Source organism: Chelonia mydas, chromosome 1 (genome assembly GCF_015237465.2).
Source record: "Chelonia mydas isolate rCheMyd1 chromosome 1, rCheMyd1.pri.v2, whole genome shotgun sequence".
In the NCBI taxonomy this organism is placed as follows: Eukaryota; Metazoa; Chordata; order Testudines; family Cheloniidae; genus Chelonia; species Chelonia mydas.
In genome coordinates this window covers 48,273,134-48,291,723 of record NC_057849.1, presented here as the reverse complement: position 1 = coordinate 48,291,723, position 18,590 = coordinate 48,273,134, and the positions used below count along the sequence as shown (strand labels likewise).

The 18,590-nt window shown below is 40.9% G+C and overlaps 1 protein-coding gene across 3 annotated transcripts in view; it reads right to left on the bottom strand.

The window, feature by feature from the left end:
• PDS5B (PDS5 cohesin associated factor B) overlaps nt 1–18,590 on the bottom strand; it is a 259,687-nt gene that overhangs the window by 218,309 nt on the left and 22,788 nt on the right. For all 3 annotated transcript variants that reach the window (XM_037892188.2, XM_037892184.2, XM_043531708.1), the window contains exon 2: nt 2,436–2,562. In XM_037892188.2, coding sequence (XP_037748116.1) covers nt 2,436–2,543 — 108 coding nt within the window. In that variant the 5' untranslated portion in view covers nt 2,544–2,562. The remainder of the gene's footprint in view (nt 1–2,435; nt 2,563–18,590) is intronic.

The following is an 18,590-nucleotide window of genomic DNA, read 5'->3' as shown; positions in this document are numbered from 1 at the left end:
GATGGCTGAAGACACACTGTTCAGATCTGAAGGGGAGATAACCCTAATGTTTTCCTAATGTTATACTGCACTAAGATTCTTGGATACAGGAGACTCCAAACAACTTTGACTGTATCAAGTCATCTTGATTTCTGAAGGACACATTAGATGTACACAGTACACCCATGCTGTAACGCCCTTCACAATAATTAATCTTGGGCTGTAACAAACCCTGGGGGCTGGAAGAGCTGTCACTCCCCTTCCCCCGCTCAAAAAACACCCGTCCACAGGTCTCTTTTTGTTATAACGAACTCCTGGCTATAACAAATAAACGGCTTGGATCCCAAGGGGTTTCTTATAGTGAGAGTAAACTGTACCTTTAAAGAATAAAGGAAAACTCTTCCCAACTCCTGAAAGAATCTGAAGGATGCTATGTATGCATGTGCATTATATCAAGAAAAATCTTAGAAAAATAGTAACCGAACTAAATGCTCTGTATTTGGAACCTGAAAAGGAACTACCCATTACTCAGGTTCCTGATCTTGAAAATCTGATACTTGTCAGCAGTCTATAAAAATTCAACTGCAACGTAGAAGCATGTACCTGTCTGCCATAAGATTTACTTTTTGGCAAAGTCACTTGAGAACCTTTTCTAAATCCTCTCCAACAGCAGATCTCCATAAAAAGGCATTCTAATGAAATGAGTTTTTAATACCATAGTTTCCTTCTATAGATTGAACTGAATTGTTTTTTGGATGTCACTTGCCACCATACCTCTAAGACACTGACAAGGAACTCAAGGTGCGGTCAGCTAACCATTCTGCTGCCTTAGCCAAAGAAAATGTTTTATTTAAAACCAGTGGATAGGAATTGGCCCTTAGCTCTTGTAGCTACAAAAATATAACTCTTGAAATCAACCCAGCATACATAGCTTCCTGCACCCCAGTTTCTATCATCTCAAATGCCTGGCTTAAGGGCAACATCTGCTATTCTACTGACAGATCTTTAAGCCTGGAGTAACCTCAAACTGGAATGACATTTTCCTTCCCATGTTAGAACAAATATTTCAGTAGCATTTCGAACTGTAGTAATGCTCTTGATTTTTAGAACTTATCAGAGTTGTAGCCACCCAAGAAACTGTTCCCTACATGTTTGTATGATACAAGTTTAATCTTAGAAACATCTAGAGTTTGTGGAAACAAATTTTAATAGAAACCATTTCTAAATCCCCTGTACTTCTTCAAAAAATTCAACTATCTAGGAACTCCTGATGCTGATCCACCAACTTTGTCATATCATTATGGGCAGGAAAAACATTCTGGAGCTTTGCACTTAGAAAAGAATTACATCCCCATCTGTTTTCCCTAGTTCCGTAATATCCACTCATCTTTTTCAGAAAGGTTTTCATATCCAAATGTGTCAAATGGTCCAATTTAAATATCATGTTATTCAATACTTTAACCTTAACTAATAATTCTCACATCGCAGCCTGGCACAACAGAAGTACTTATAGGAAGTAATTGTCTCTTACTTGCAATCTGCTGTCCTCAGCCACATTAAGACTGTTTCTATATTCTAGTGCATTAACAACTGGGATTAACCCTACAACATTTTCATTTGGTACTAGACAGCCTCCTACTGCAAAAGCACTAATTAAGCTAATAAAAAGGGAAATTTTATTTTTATTTTTCTCTTTCCTAAGTCTATATTTTATATGAAAATGAACCACAATAGGACTGTTCCTCCACTGAAGAGATATTCAAAACAAATAGGAGAAAAGACAGGGTATCAAATAAAAATTTTAATGCATTTCCATGTGCTGATCAAAAAATTGAACCTACTAGTTCTGGACTGGCTCTGCTCTGTCACACCTCAGCACCACTATACTGGAAATCTATCAACCACAGATTCCTAATAGAGCACACAGAACTTACTGGAGAAGGCAAATTATTTTTAAAAAGCAATCACACCTCTTTCCAGAATAAAGCAGCTAGCACCACCACCCTGAGATATGTGAAAGGGATTCTGAAAGTGAGAGAAAGATTCATCCATACTTCTCCCATAAAGATATCACACACTCACCCAGGGCAATTCCCTTTGTTTCCTTCCTATTTAAAAACAAGGCTATGTATATGGAAGGATCTCCTTAAAGAAGAAGAAATTTTAAATAGTATTTCATAGAAATAGTAATATGTCATTTATTTCCACTATTCATTGCCACTTTGTGCTTCTAATTTTATTCAAATATTTTTGGACGGACTAGTCTGAGGTAGCGGCAGACCACAAAAACCGAAAGCAACCAATAGTTATTTTGAGAGTATAACACGAGTAAAAAAACCACAAATTTAATAGGTATAATATATATATATATATTATGCAAAGTCTCATGTTCGTATTGAAAGTAATTTCAAGATACCCCAAATGAACCTCCAAAATTTAGCAAGCTGTTTACTAACCTTTAACCGCCTCACCATCTCTTCTTTAGATATTTTATCAGAGATTTCTTTGACTCCTGGAGGATACGTAATTTTTCCATCATTGGCTCGTGTCTTTGAATGAGCCATGATTTCACTGTTTTAAAACCTGTAAAGAGAAAATCAAAATTAGATTAAAAAACAATGATTTTTGAAAGTACTATCTTGATATAACTTGCAATGCAACAGACAGGGGTGAATACATAAGCCATCTGCCCCACTGGGATATTATTTTATAGGCAGTGAGGTAAATATGAAGGGCCCTAAATTTACCCTTCAAACAAACACTTGCAAGTACAACTGAAGCCAACAGGAGCAGTACCCTTATTACTGATAGTAAAGTTGGACATTGTTTGTCTTTCAGTAATCAACGGTGTGACTATACAAACCCTAAGGTTTCTTCTCACATAATGGCATCCTAAGTAAAGGAACCAAGAGCAACTGTTTCCTTGAGGTATTTTCAGCCACCAAGACATTCTAACTGAACAGGACCTCCGGAAGTAGAACATAAACACCAATACAACAATCCCTCATTCTTACTTATAATTTGACCATTATACTTAAGGTGCAGATAATGCTGCCTTTAGTTACCATGCTGACAGCTTGATAAATCAAAACAACAACATGCTCCCTAGATCCTATGGGATTCTAGGATCTCACAGTAGATCTCTCTTAAGAACTAAAGAAATAGTTAGAAAAACAGAAGTAAACAAGTTAAAGATGTTGGGTAAAATTTTCCAAAGCACTTAAGTGATTTAGGAGACTAACTCACTTAGGTACCTTTTGAAAATTTTACTTTTAATTTGCCAATAGTATGCAAGAACCCTTGTCTCCCATCCTAGAAGAGATGTGGAAAAACTCTGAAATGTAGCAGGAGCATGGGTAGTAGCAACAGCAGGAGAAGGGAAGAGGACAGGCCAATTGGGAGCTCTCTCCCTTGACTCTGCTCCAAACTTTGGGGCAACAGGCCCAAGATTCCCTTTTAGCCCCCAGAAACATATTGACTAGAACTACTCCAGCAGCACTTCCAGGGAACCACCTATAAGAAGCCCAGGGAAAACAGGAGAGGAGCTACACATCAGCAGATTTTTACAACCTTTAATATCTGCGGTGAAGTGATGCTTATCTTTATTATTTGAATTACCACAGCCCACAGAAGCTCTACTCATGGACAAGAACCCCACTGTGTTAGCTGCTGTACAAACACTGAACAAAAAAGTCCCCGCCCCAAGGAGTTCACAATCTAAGCACATGCAAGGGACAACAGGAAGAGTACAAGGAAACAATGAGACAACATTTGTGACTGGCAGTGGTCACAGCACATCAGCAGCCCAACCATCCTCAAGATTTTTGTAGACATCATGGTTAAAGAGTTTTGAGGAGGGATTTGAAGGAGAATGAGATAGCGGATGTTTACAGGAACCACCTCCCCAGCGTTAGAGTCAACATGGGAGAAAAAAAAAAAAAGATACTTGTTTGAAAATTTAAACAAGTGGGCAATGGAGACTGACATCATGGGGCAACTGGAGGCAGGCATCAACAGCTTGATGCAAATGAGAGATGATAGGTAGGGTGGGGATTGATGTGAAGGGCCCCTGAAAGTGAAGATAAGCATCTTATACTTGATGTAATAACCAAGGGGGAGTCACTGGAGGGCTGCAAAGAGAGGGATGACAAGGTCAAAGCAATGGGCTAGGGAAATGATCTTTCAGCAGCACTCTGAACGATTATGAGCAGAGAAGACTGTCAAAGTCCAAGACAAGTATATTGCAGGAATCAAAATGTAAGATGATGAAAGTGTGGTCAAGTTTTAATTGTGTGGATGGGTAAGGGCCATATCTTAGAGATGTTATGCAGAAAGAATCAGCAAGATGTGAACATAGCCTGGATATGAGGATCTAGATAGAGGTCCAAGTCGAACAGGAGGCCCAGATTACAGACCTGAGTGACAGGCAGGTTCGTGGTGTTGTCCTCAGTGATCAAAGAAGGTGGTGGTGGGGAGGGCTTGAGGAGGAAGATTGGGAGCTCTGTTTTTAGTCATGTTTAGTTGGAGCTGATAGCAAGACATTTATAAGAAGAAGTCAGAGAAAGAGGCCGAGATTTCAGTCTGGACAGAAGGAGACAGGTATGGAGTAGAGAGGTAGATCTGTGAGTCACCAGCATAGAAATGGTAGCATATCAGATTATTCAGAGACGGTACAGAGGAAGAAGAGAAGGGGACAAGGACAGAGACCTGAGTAGCACCTACAGAAAGCCGGAGATGTATGAGCAGCACTGTTCCCTCTAAGCTGTGTGCACCGGCGTGCACAGATCCTAAACCCCGTGCACATAGCAAAACACTGCGTGCACAAAAATGTGCACAGAAGCAATTTTTTGCACACACGGCCTGTCAAAAATTAGAGGGAACACAGATGAGCAGAATCGTCTAAAGGATAACCATTTTCCCCACCATCACTGACAAGTGGTCTGTGTGAATCCCTATTTTCCCTTCTCCCCATACAAGGGTTCCCCTATCTCCACCCCACGTGGGGTTCCGCGTCCCCCCAACTCCCTATCCACCCACTCCAAAGTCCCTCATTCTCTCTCCTCCTATGGCAGAGGGTCTGTACAACCTTGTTCCATACCAGAGGCCCCCTCCCATTCTAGTGTCCCTCATTCTATCCCTCTCCCCACATGCCAAGAGCTGTGTGCACACCCCCATCCCCCCCACATGCCAAGAGCTGTGTGCACACCCCCATCCCCCCCTTACTCTCTCCTCCCCCACCACCATTATTCTGTCTGGCTGTTATGTCATTCAGAATGTCAACATGTTAACTCTATTGACAGGATAAGCAAGGATACTGTTATGCAGAATGCATTAATGGGTGCCATCAACCAACTGTTTGATCTATAGATAATTGTAGAGGTGCTTGAAGCCACTATGGCTGTGTTAATCAGATGGAAGGGACTCCACTTTTTCTGCATTTTTTCCTTTGTTTTCCAGTTCTCAAAACTAAAAGGGTTCTGGTCAGTGGCCACTGATGCCTAGTACATTCCATGAAATGTTGGAATTATGGGATGCAACATTCAAAAAAGTTAATGCATTACATATAGAAAAAGGCTGTGGAGTTGAGTGTAAGGCCTTTGTAAGCACGGCCAAAAATTGTATATTGTTTGGAACCAGGTTACTCAAGAGCTCACCTCTTTCCCCAGGCCATGCTGTCACACCTGAGATCAAAAGAAGCATTCATACTGGAACCTCGATATAAAGTGAGAATGAGCTGCTAAAAGGTATTCACCATTGGGGTCCTTGACAGTGGAATTTGGTCTCCCCACCATTGGTTCGCCAGATCCCAGATGTTAACTTTCGTGGCACACTGAAAAGCTCACCTTTTTTCACCCCCTCACTCTTGAGGAGGGAATAAGCTAAGAGTTGGAGGAGTTTGGTGGATATCTGTGTATTAGTCAGGATTCTACAGTTAAGGCTGAGCTGAGTTTTTCACCTAAGAGATTAACACACACACACACTCTCTCTCTCTCTGTATGAAAAATACAGTGTGTCCTCCCCAAAATTATAGCATTTTTCAATTTTCTTAAAATTTATAAGTAAATAAGTTCACTGATGAGTTAAAAATTAATTTTAAAATGGGTCAGCGTCAGACCTTTTAACTTCCCATAAAGTTAAAATTCACTGAAACTTTGTGCTCATAGGCTACATATGAATTGTTTTAGGGTTAACAGTGTTTTTGTTTTGTTTTTTGCCATTCTTTAGCAGAGGCTGAAGAGTATTGTTCGACACCAGAGAATTCTACAACAGACTACCCTCTTTCATGGTTGAGATCTGCTGCTATTTATCTAAATGGGAATGAGGCTAGAAGGTAGGCTACTATAAGAGATGGCCATTCCCTTCATTCACCTGCACCTCACAGAGGGCATTCTAAGGGCTTGTCTACACTGGCACTTTACAGCACTGCAACTTTCTTGCTCAGGGGTGTGAAAAAACACCTCCTGAGCGCAGCAAGTTTCAATGCTGTAAAGTGCCAGTGTAGACAGTGCACCAGCGCTGGTAGCTATTCCCCTCACGGAGGTGGGTTTTTTAGGGTTTGTCTACATTTGCATTTTATAGCACTCTAACTTGCTGGCTCGGGGGTGTGAAAAGTCACCCCCCTGAGCGCAGCAAATCTGAGCGCTTTAAAGAGCTAGTGTGGACAGGCTTGGAGTGCTGGAAGCCGCGCTCCCAGTGCTCTGAGCTAATCCCCTTGTGGAGGTGGAGTACCAGGAGTGCTGGGAGAGCTCTCTCCCAGTGCTCACGCGCAACCACACTCACAATTCAAAGTGCTGCTGCGGGAGCGCTCCCGCAGCAGCGCTTTGAAGTTTTCAGTGTAGCCATGCGCTTAGAGCTCTCTCCCAGCACTATGTCGTGACTACACAAGCCAAGTTAAAGCACTCCCGCAGCAATGCTTTAACATTGCCAGTGAAGACGTGCCCTAAGGCCTCAGTCCCATTGAAAACAATGAAAACAGACATTTTGAAAGAGCAAATCTTTGCAAGTTCCTCTGAGAGAAGATTTTATACATCAGAATCTGCTGACAGATACATTTCCAGATATGAAAAGCAATAGCAAAAGACCACCACTCAACAGGAGGCCAGGAGGGAGCTAGAACAAGCAACGTGTGTGGACTTAGGGGAATGCAGAGAATAGTTGGAAGGTGAATGTGCGGTGTACATCCTGGCTGATTTCCACTGTTCTGCTGATGCAAAGCAGTTCTAAACTCTAATGGCGTAAAACAGTCAGAGTATACCAGTGAATAGGGCTCTCAAAATTAAAATAGGAGATGCACCCATAGCACAAGATAGACTCCTATTGATTTTTTAAAATATAAATTTGAAGAAAAATAACGGTTCAGACATAACTTGGGTGTGTATCTTCACATCTCTTCCCTCAAATCACCTACCCTACAATCCTAGATTAAAAATACAATTTAAAGTATGGCATACTTTTATATGTGCCAAAAACTTGGCATAGGTTCCATTTTTTTTCCAAGTTCATGAGCTCTTAAACTAGCCAAGAAAAATTAATCATCTACATGGTAAATTAAAAATGCTCAGGACAGCAAAGTCAACCCCAGCAAATTCAACATCAATTTAGATATGAATTATGTTAGGGAGAGGGTGGAAGATAAGTAGGGGGCCCAGATGCTGCTTCTCTTCCCGTACAAGTCAAAACCAGGTAGCACACAGTCCTTGCTGTTTTGAATTGGAGGATATGGGGAATCAGATGTGAACCTGTGGGTATATGTGGGGAAATTGGTAGATGTAGGTGAAGTGGCCAAGAGAAGAAGAGATTGACTTTTTTTTTTTTTTTTTTTTAAGTATGGTACAGACTTTGGAGGAAGAAATGGGAGAGACAGTAAACAGAGGAAAACGATAAAAAAACAAAAGTGTAGGAAAAGAGAAGGGAATTATAAAGAAAAGAGAGGGAACACACCAAGAACAATGATATGAAAATAAAAGTGGAGTGAAGCCAGAGAGGATAGAAAATGTGAAAAGCAAGGAGAGCATGTAAGCTAAATTTTTATTAAACAGAAGGTGATTAACACTGCTACAACTAAATACAGTACAAAGTACACAATTGTTTTATTCCTTTACATTGCAGAAGTGCAGCAGAGCAGGTATTTCTCATTTAAACTAGCAGACTTAATCATTGTGGCTAGTTGATATGAAAAATTTCAATCTTTGGTGATGAGTACTTTAGTAATACTTATAACAATTTAGCTTTCAAAGAAAACTATCAATTGGTCCAAATGCATGCACACAAGTGTCACAGCATTTCACTCTACTTCTGTGTGAAGAAAATTACATTTAAAACCACATTTAATGCAAAATTACGGTTATCCACAGGGGGCTGGATTGAATACAACTCATTACCATTAGCAGAAACATCAGGTAGTAATGCCTGTCACTGCCAACCGAGGACAGATTCAAATTGGTAATCTGAAAGCTAATGGTTCTGTAAATAATTAAGAAGACCACAGAGTCATCCAATTATGTTTAAAAAAAAACCAAACACACAGCTATTTTAAAATAGCCAGGTTACCAAAAGGTGCCCTACACATACACTATTTTTATGAAGATTTTTAGAATATTGTTCCTTGCTCTTCCATATGTAAGAGTATAGAACACCAATTTTGCTGTGTGCTTATGTGTAAATAAAACATGGATTATGGGTCACATATACTAAATACAGATGCTCCCCGGGTTACACAAGATGCAATTTACGCAAATCCGCACTTACAGAAAAAGTTCCTTAAGCTAGAAATAGGACGTTTTTTGGTTTTGGGAGGGCATAATGGTCAGGTATACGTTTCCGACTTACGCACATTCGACTTACACAAGGCGATCCGGAACGGAATGATTGCGTAAGTCGGGGAGCATTTGTACTGACATGATAGATTTAATGAATTAGTAAGTACCATCACTGTATCTCAAGTCAGTGATCCATGCCTTACAGACAGGTCTCAAAACACAATTCAGTGACATGCAGTTTATTATTTCTGTTTGGATGGCAGTTTACATGGCTCAACATTCTTCACTTTAGTAAGTTTAAGACAGACCCATCACATAGTGCTTCAATGAATTGTGGTGATATTAAAATACGAACATCTCCTAATATATATGAAGCCAACTAATGAGAGCACTTTTTCAAAGATCCAATACATATTTCACTGTAATATAAACCCAGAAGAAAAATGAAGCTCTCCTCCCTTCTGCTATTCTTGTATGAAAACTTTCCCAAGAGATAAAGGAAACTTTATCCTAGAGATAAAGGAAAGATAAAGGAAAAGGATCAATTTTACATTTCATGCAAGTTTATCTTTCCGTTTCTATTGGCTGACTTTAAATCACATATTATTTAAAATCCCAAATCCTAAAACTACCAATACAAAAAATTCACCCTGTTAAACTATTTTTACAACTATTTCACTTAAGATGTTTGTAACACATGGACACAGTTACCTCTAATCATTTTAGAGGTTTATAAAGGGGAATAATTTTAAGGGCTTGTCTACACGGGGATATGATTTGTAAAGTGCTCTAATGTGCTGCGTTCACTGCCTCATGCAGACTCTGATTTAGCACTCAAAAGGGTACCTAGTTCATGTTCTTCAGTTAATAGTAAATTACTTGCAATGAATTTCCCATATGAAGCACATACAACCTTCTAACACTTACACTTCTGCTTTACAACACAGATTACTCAAACAAAACAGGGTGTGCAGTAGACAAAGCACTTGCCAAGTGTTCTCTGCTGTCCATAAGTCAATGGCATATGACATGGAAGTCTTCCCTCTTCAAAGCAAGTACTCTTAGGGAGATGGCTGATACAGTTTAGAAGAAAAGTCTTAAGAAAAACTGCCAAATATTAGGGTTGGGCATTTGACCAGTCCAAAAATAACTGGTCAACTGACTGGTCATATATTGTCAAATAATGTGAAAAACGGTAAAATATTTTAAAGCATTAATTTATTATAACAGTAACAGTAACAAAAAAGAGTAAGATTTTATGGTCTCCAATCGGCTTACCCTTAAATGCTGGCAGCAAATTACAAAAAACAAATTTTTAGCAGAGTTATTTTAACTAAAAAAAATGTGAAACCATTAAATGAAACTCAAGAAAAAAAAAAGACATCATCATGCAATTCAAAGGTGGGCCGCTGCCCACATCAGGGTATTTGTTCCTGGAATATTTAACTGTGGACAAATAGGTGATCAATTACCGGACATTATTTGACAAGTCAATTGACCAGCTTGCCAAGCCTACCATAGACTACCCTGCTTCAACAAATGCTGGGAAAAAGCTTAATCGCTCCAACAAACTCTCTGAAGTATTCTTGGTCCATTCAAATGTGACTTCAATCCCCTCCATAGTTGAAGACTATTCTATCATCCTTGACCTCGATGTCACGTTTAACAGCGTAGTTTTAAAAGTCTTTGCCGTCAGTAGTCTCTTTTTTGGACTCTTGAGGACAGGTGCACCTCAGACACTAGATTAGTAACTAGAACACAAGGTCCAACTCTCTTGCTGCTTTACTGATTCCATCCTTGAAAAGGGAGCTCAGAACTCATTTCTTCTGTGCTGCTTGCTATGATGAAGTCCTCAATCTATTACCAACACTTAATGCCTTTTCTACTATCCAGACAAACTGACAAAATAAGATTCAGGGCTGTGGTTCTCAACCTTTACCATCCATTACAACAGTTTTAAACTCCTCCCTTAAAGAAAGGAAAGGTAATTGTTATCTTCTCTGGGCTTTCTCACAACCCCTATGTTAACATGCCGATGGTCGAGGGAATATTCACCCTTCAAGTGAGCAGGGGATTTTATTTTTTAGTTCTGCACTGAATATAAATTTCACTGGCTCAGGGGCTGCCATGCTGAAGGGCAACAGAAGGTAGATATTTAGTGATCACAACTCTGACTGAATTTGCACAGGGAAGGTGCTACCCTTTGGATCCAGAACCAGAAATAATGGTTTAAAATAACAGAGAAATTTTTAAAAGAAGTTTAAGCATCTTTGTATAGCATTCTTATTTACCAATATTTGAACAAGGGAGATGTGTTTAAATATACAAAGTACTTGCAGCACATAACTGTGCACATATGTTCAAAACATGTATTAAGATTAGTAGTAAATATAACTGCAAATGCTGCATAAAAAAGAAGCTATAAGACATGGGGAAGGAAAGAATGTCATGGAACAGATTTGCATGTAATTCTCCAACCCAGGGTATGGATCAGTAGAGGGAAGCACTTTACAGCTACTACTCCAGCCTTACAGCTTCAGATAACCCTGGGGCATCTATCTTCCCCAAAGGGATAGGCGGCAGATCTGGAGATCCATTGGCCATGCTTCAATTTCTATAATATGGTGTGGGAAACCACTGCAATCCACAGTACACAGGAGGTGCTGAATCTCTGACTGGGTTCTCCAAATCCTGATGCCTCTATTTGCAAGACGACCAGATGGGTTCCACTGTGGTTACACCTATTGTGCCAACAGATGAAAACGCAAGTGTTTAGACCAAGAGAAGATTTTAGTTTCATTTCTGCTTGATGATTTTCACTTTCAGATTTGATTTGGAGTGTAGTAGAACCCCTATTTTACGAACTAATTGGGGACGTTAATAAAAAATCAAAAAGTTCATAAAACTGAACATAACATTACAGAAAATATGGTCCCTGCATCTTTTTTGTCTTGTCTTTTAAAGCACTGGAAATTGCTTTGCAATGAGGTTTGAAAGCACTGGAACGTGAAGGGATGTCAATTTGTTTTTCATCAACATCACCAGCATTATGTGATTTTCCCCACACACACACCCCCCCCCCCATCAGGAAAAATGGTTCATATATCTGGTCATATACAAAACAGTTTTTGTAAAATCAGGACTGTATTGTAGTTCAAAACAAAGGGTTTTACACACATTTCTTTTGGTTTACCAATCCACCCCAAACAGTTCATTGAATTGGTGATTGAAAAAACTACAGAAATTCTCTTCCTCCTGCCTTTCCCCAAAACCATGTGGAACCATACATCTCCCCTTAAAAAAAAAATTACTTGCTCTTTCTTATTTACTGTAATAATTTGAGCAATCTGTCTCTGTACAATTTATTAATTATGTTTTAGATTGTGTTCTCCATATGTTTAAGTCCTTATGACTATATGGCAGTCAGTTTACTAGATAGAGCACTGGACCAAGACACCAGAGACCTGGGTTCAATTCCTGGCTCTGACAATGGTCTACTGGGTGACCTTGGGCAAGTCACTTCCTTCCCTGCACCTCACTTTCCCAATTTGATATTGATCACCTTTGTAAAGCACTCTAAGGGCTTGGCTACACTTGCAAGTTAGAGCACATTAAAGGAATCCTGGGCACACTAGCTCACTACCCGTCCACACTGGCAAGGCACGTACAGCGCTCTGACTCCGCGGCTAGAGCGCTCCTGGTACTCCACCTTGGCAAGTGGAATAATCTTTTGTGCGCCCCCACTGGAGCGCCGCAGCGCCAGTGTGAACGCCTTGGTCTGTTAGTGCGCTCTGATTGGCCTCCAGAAGTGTCCCACGTCTGTTCTAGCCACTCTGGTTATCACTGTGAACTCTACTGCCCTGCCCTCAGGTGACTAACCATTAATGTCAATGAAACGCCCACGGTGATCCACAAGCACCTGGAGAACCATAGAGAAATACCCCTTCTGATTAACGTACTCGGAGGCTAGGTGGGCTGGTGCCAGAATTGGCATGTGTGCCATCTATCACCCCTCTGCAGTTAGGGAAACCCATTTGTGCAAAGCCATCCACAATGTCATGCACGTTACCCTGAGTCATGGTTCTTCTGAGCAGGATGCGATTGAAGGCCCTGCAAACTTGCATCAACACGATTCCAACAGTCGACTTTCCCAATCGGTAGCTGTCTGGAGTTGTCAGCTTCCAGACTGCAATAGCCACCCGCTTCTCCACCGTCAGGGCAGCTCTCAATCTCATGTCCTTGCGCTGCAGGGTGGGGGCGAGCTCCTCACACTGTCCCATGAAAGTGGCTTTTCTCATCCGAAAGTTCTGCAGCCACTGTTCGTCATCCCGGACTTGCATGACGATGTGATCCCACCACTCAGTGCTTGTTTCCCAGGCCCAAAAGCAGCGTTCCACAGCGGTGAGCATGTCCGTGAATGCCACAAGCAAACTCGTATCATATGCATTACTGGTGTCGATATCGTCGGAGCCCTCACTGTCACTTTGGATCATAAGGAGTAACGACTGCCAAACATGACGTGCTGGCAAAACTTGTCAGCATACTCCTCAGCAGTTCGGGCTCCATTCCCGCAGACCGAAAGGGAAGAGAGAGCGCAGTACAAAAACCGATGAAAGATGATGCCAAATGTGGTCAGAAGCACAGGGGTTGCTGATGCATCACGGGGCATTGGGACAGGACCCAGAATGCCCTGCACCTCCCACCCCCTTCCCACAAGCCACAGCACCAGAATGGGAAGAGGTGCTCTGTGGGATAGCTGCCCACAATGCACCACTCCCAATGCCGCTTCAAGTGTCACAAATGTGGCCACGCCAGTGCGCTTGCAGCTGTCAATCTGGACAGATTGCAGCTCTTTCCCTACTGCACTCTCCAAAGGCAGGTTAACTCAAAGCGCTCTACATCTGTAAGTGTAGCCATGCCCTAAAATCTACTGATAACTGCTGTACAAGAGCTAGGTGTTATCATCTGCACCATATCCCTGCCTAAGTGGCGCGCCTGAGTGTCTGTCTCTGAACAGGATGGTTGTTAAAGACCATCAAAACCTGAACAGATTTTGCCCAAACAAATGGGAAGGCTGAAACCTAAAAGAATCAGTTAAACCCAGCTTGTCTGCAGGGAAGGAGAGGAGCAGTAGAACTTCCCCAGGAAGAGAACAAAGACTGAGGTACAGCCCTTTAAAAACAGAGGCTGAGAACCAGAATGGACAAAAACCAATAATTATTTCTTTAAATTAAAATTCAGATTTAATTTTAAATAGTTATTTTAAAAAATGGTCATTGACAGCATATGTTAAGGCCTAACCTTGTTAAAACCATTTAAATTAAATACAAAAAATAGCAAGCAGTACATTTGCTGCCAAGTTTTAAAGTCAAACCACTGAAAAAATGGAAGTCATTGGCCAATCACCTGTAACCAGTTTGCTGAAGTACTATACCAGTTTTTGATAGCAGCCTCTTTTGCAGTTGCAGAAAGAATATTTTCTTAATTTCAGTTTCTTCAGCTACTTCAACTCAATGATTAATTAATGCAAAGTTAAACTAGCAGTTGAAAAAAAAGCAGGAGAAAGTTTTTCCATTTCTAATCTATGAATACAAACTACGTGCAAGGGGACATGACCTACTAGTTTTAAAATATTGAAAGATATGGTCATCAGAAATCAGTTCCATTAACTACTAAATACTTCCTTTAACAAACATTAGTTATAAATGCAAAACTTGTTTTGATAAACTTTTTTTCTTATGCACCCAGCACATTTAAGGTACCGTATATACTCGTTCATAAGCCGAATATTTTTTGTAAAAATGTGACGCATCAAAGAGCCGGGGTCAGCTTATAAACTGGTCTACACCAAATTTGATGATTTTAAACTCTATTAAATCTTTGACTTGAATATCTAATACACTGTCGTTTTGTTTACCTGGAGCGTTCACAGGCATGGAGCCCCTCAGTTCCCTACGGCCATGGTTCGCCATTCCCATTGGCTGGGAACGGCGAGCCGCAGCCACAGGGAACTGAGGGGGCTCCGTGCCTGTGAACGCTCCAGGTAAACAAAATGTCCCGACCCGCCAGCAGCTTACCCTGATGGGCCGGGAGCCAAAGTTTGCCAACCCCTGAAATATACGATCGGCTTATGAAAGGGTCATACAGTTTTTACTATTTTTACCTATCCATCTTGGGGGGGTCGGCTTATAAACGAATGGGCTAACGAACGAGTATATACGGTAGTTTTATTTAATTAAAAAACTAAATGCTGTGCCGGTAAATTGAATTGAATTTCCATCCGTACAGAGTTTTTACACAAGTCACAAGTAAAAAATTAATCTAGTAAGAAATGCATCATTTATTTTTTAACATCATGACAAATATAACAGTTAATCTGAACAAATGTAAATTAATCTGAAGGAAGCAGACTGCAGAGGTCAGAGAGACTCCATGATTTTGGAGGAGAAGGTCTGAGCTGAAGGAGCGTGCTCCAACAGAGTGGACTTGGAACCCTGAAAAGACACTGACCCAAATCCCAAAGAATACTCAAGAGTGAGGAGGAAACTGAGGCAGAAATGGTGTACAGGAGTTTCTTATTTTCCATGGATCTTTATCTCTCTTGTGCTGTCTAAAGTGAAGAAAAGTGATTTTAGAAATTATTTTCCAAAGCCTGTATCTATTTCCTTCAACTATCACATGTCCATGAAGTTGCTATAAACCACAGTGCCCAGAAGGGTGGAGTTCTGGGAAAGGGTGTCCTTACGCTACTGAGATGTCTTGGTAGGTGAGCACTGATCATGGGGTCCCACTTCCAGAAGAGGTGCCAGAGTCCATGCCCAGAGAGCATGCTGGACAGGCCGGTGCCAAAGACAGACTGTGTCTACATCACAAACAAGGGGTGTAATTCCCAGCTGACATACACATACTCATATGCGCTAGCAGGCTAAAAAACAGTAGTGTAGCTGCAGTAGCACAGGAAGCAGCAGCCCAGTCTAGCCACCCTGAGCACATACCTGCATGGTTCAGATGCCTGTGTACTCAGGGCAGCCAGTTCATGCCACCATGCTGACTGTTGTACCACGGCTACGCCACTATTTTTAGTGTGCTAGCTCAGATGAAAGCTAGTATGGAATATCACTATACAAGCTGGGAATCACAACCCTAACTAGTAGCGTAGCCGTAGCCTCAGTGGCTAAAGCCTACCACTGACTAAGGGGAGCTTAAAAGCCCTCAGATCCACTGTTTGGATGCAAGGGGACCTCAACCAGGTTTGTAACATTTATTACCCAGTTCCTTCTCAACCCCATATATTTTTCTGCCAATCTCTTCCGCTACCTCAATCCAGAATTTCTTCCCTCGTTCTCCGATTCCCCATTCTTTTTATTTCCTCTTCTTCAAAGAATGCACAGCCCTTTGGCAACTTTACAGTCGTGGGAAAGAGAGGGATGGACCATTCAGGTCCGAAGCAATATCATTAACCAAAGCCAAACAACTTTATAACTCAGTCTTTCAAGGAAATCTTACTTTGGGTCTTGTTAAATTCCTACTTGGGTTAGCTGGTTATCAACAGTGCTTTGGTCTGATCTGGCTTAAAGTTTCCCACTAAAAGATGAATCTACAGTCAAGGAATCAACCTGATTGTAAAAAAAAAATAATAATAATCACTCCAGACTGACAAGTTCCCAGACCTAGACTAAAACAGAACACTTTACAGAAGTTGAACCAATATGGTTTAGTGTGTAAATATAGATATGTTTCATATTGATTCAGACAAACTATTTAGATGAAAAGAGTACATTTTTCCTTCCTCTCATTAAAATGTCTTTAGATGTGACACTGCTTCAACTGAAGAACTGCTGTTCAAACAGTGAAGGTATATACTATTATTCACAGCCCACAGTGGGCATCAACAAAAGAGGAATTATAAACCTTAAGGGGTTTTATCCTCCTCTCTCTGCAGGACAGCATTATGCCCAGTAAGGATTGGTGTAAGAAGTATTTACAGAAACTGCTATCTGCTTAATCAAAGATCTTCCTGAACTGAAGAATCTTGCCAGAAAGGCAAAACTAACACTTCACCATAGACAAGTGATATGAAAAGTATTGGGCTTTACCACAAAAAAAAAGTCATTAATGACAGTGATCCACTGAGAGTTACCGTGTCAGGCAACTAAATGTTTCTGCTTAAAATCAAGAAACCTCTTGTATCCTTTTAGCCTTGTATTACAAAATACGGGGGAGAGAGTTACTATGAAAAAAGCTGAAACAACGAGGAGTCCTTGTGGAAGCTTAGAGATTAACAAATTTATTCGGGCATAAGCTTTCGTGGGCTAAAACCCACTTCATCAGATGCATGGAGTGAAAAATACAGTAAGCAGTATATATATCACAGCACATGAAAAGATGGGAGTTGCCTTACCAAGTCGGGAGGGGGGGGATGTCAGTGCTAACAAGGCCAATTCAATTAAGCTGGAAGTGGCCGGGGGGGGGGGGGGGGGGGGTGTCAGTGCTAACGAGGTCAATTTAATTAAGGTGGAAGTGGCCTATTCTCAACAGTTGACAAGAAGGGGTGAATATCAAGAGAGGGAAAATTACTTTTGTAGTGCTAACGAGGCCAATGCAATCAAGGTGGACATTGCCCATTGCCAACAGTTGACAATTACCGGGGGGTTGGATCTGGGGTGAGGTCCTGGGGGTGGTTTAGGGCAGGGGGGTCGGCCATCTGACTGCCCCCTGGGATCCCCTGTCCCTTATCCAACCTCCTGGCCCCCTTACCATCCCGCTTATAGCCGCATGTCTGGTTCCGAGGGGAGCAGTCAGGGGCGGGAAGTGGGAGGGGGAGGATAGGACATAGGGGCCAGGCTGTTTGGGGAGGCACAGCCTTCCCTATCCGGCCCTCCACATAGTTTTGCACCCTTATGTGGCCCTCAGGCCAAGAAGTTTGCCCACCCCGGACTAATGAATTTAAATACCTACAGTAAAGAGGTTAAAGGAGAAGAATAAAAGACAGAAAATATGGGACGGGGTTGAGAACAAAATGTAGGGAAAGAGATGAGAGAGGAAAAAAGAGAAAACAAAAAAAGAGACACCATGATTTTTAAAAAGTGAAAAGCAGCAGCAGAGTTCAAGCAGAAATAGGAAAAAAAATGTCAAGATGAAACAGGTATGGTTCCTGAAACAGAACTCAGCAAATATGTTATTTGTTTAATTTTACCAATTAATAATTTCTATTAATACATTTTTGTGATATCTGTCCAACTCATTAGCTTTCTTACTTGGTCAATTACTACACTACAAATATACTAGATTAAGACTGGTAGAAGTCTAATATATTAAACAATTTTTCTTCTGACCATCCCTAGTAGTAAGTCAAATATTTTAAAATATTTATTCATATATTCCAAGGCAAGATGGGATCATTGTGAACACCTACTCCGACCGCCTGCATAACACAGATCATGGAACCTCCCCAAAAAATTTCTAGAGCATATCTTTTAGAAAAACAGACAATCTTGGTTTGAAAGTTGCCAGTGACTGAGAACCCACCATGACCCTTCGTAAATTGTTCCAATGGTTAATATCCTTACTGGTAAAAATGTATGCTCCCCATTTCCCCCCACCCCAATGTAAAAGAGAAATATTTATAGACCAGTTCTGCCTCTTTTGCATCAATACTGATAATTCTACCATTTCCATTTATTAATAGACCAAAACTATTGTTAGCATTATTTGTGTTCCTAATACACAAACTTTTTTTTATTGTCCTTAACTCTGCTGGCCACAGATTTCTCCTTGTGTCCCTTTGTTTCCCTTGTCATTTTTTTTTTTACAATTCCTAGCTTCTGATTTATATTCATTACTATCAACCTC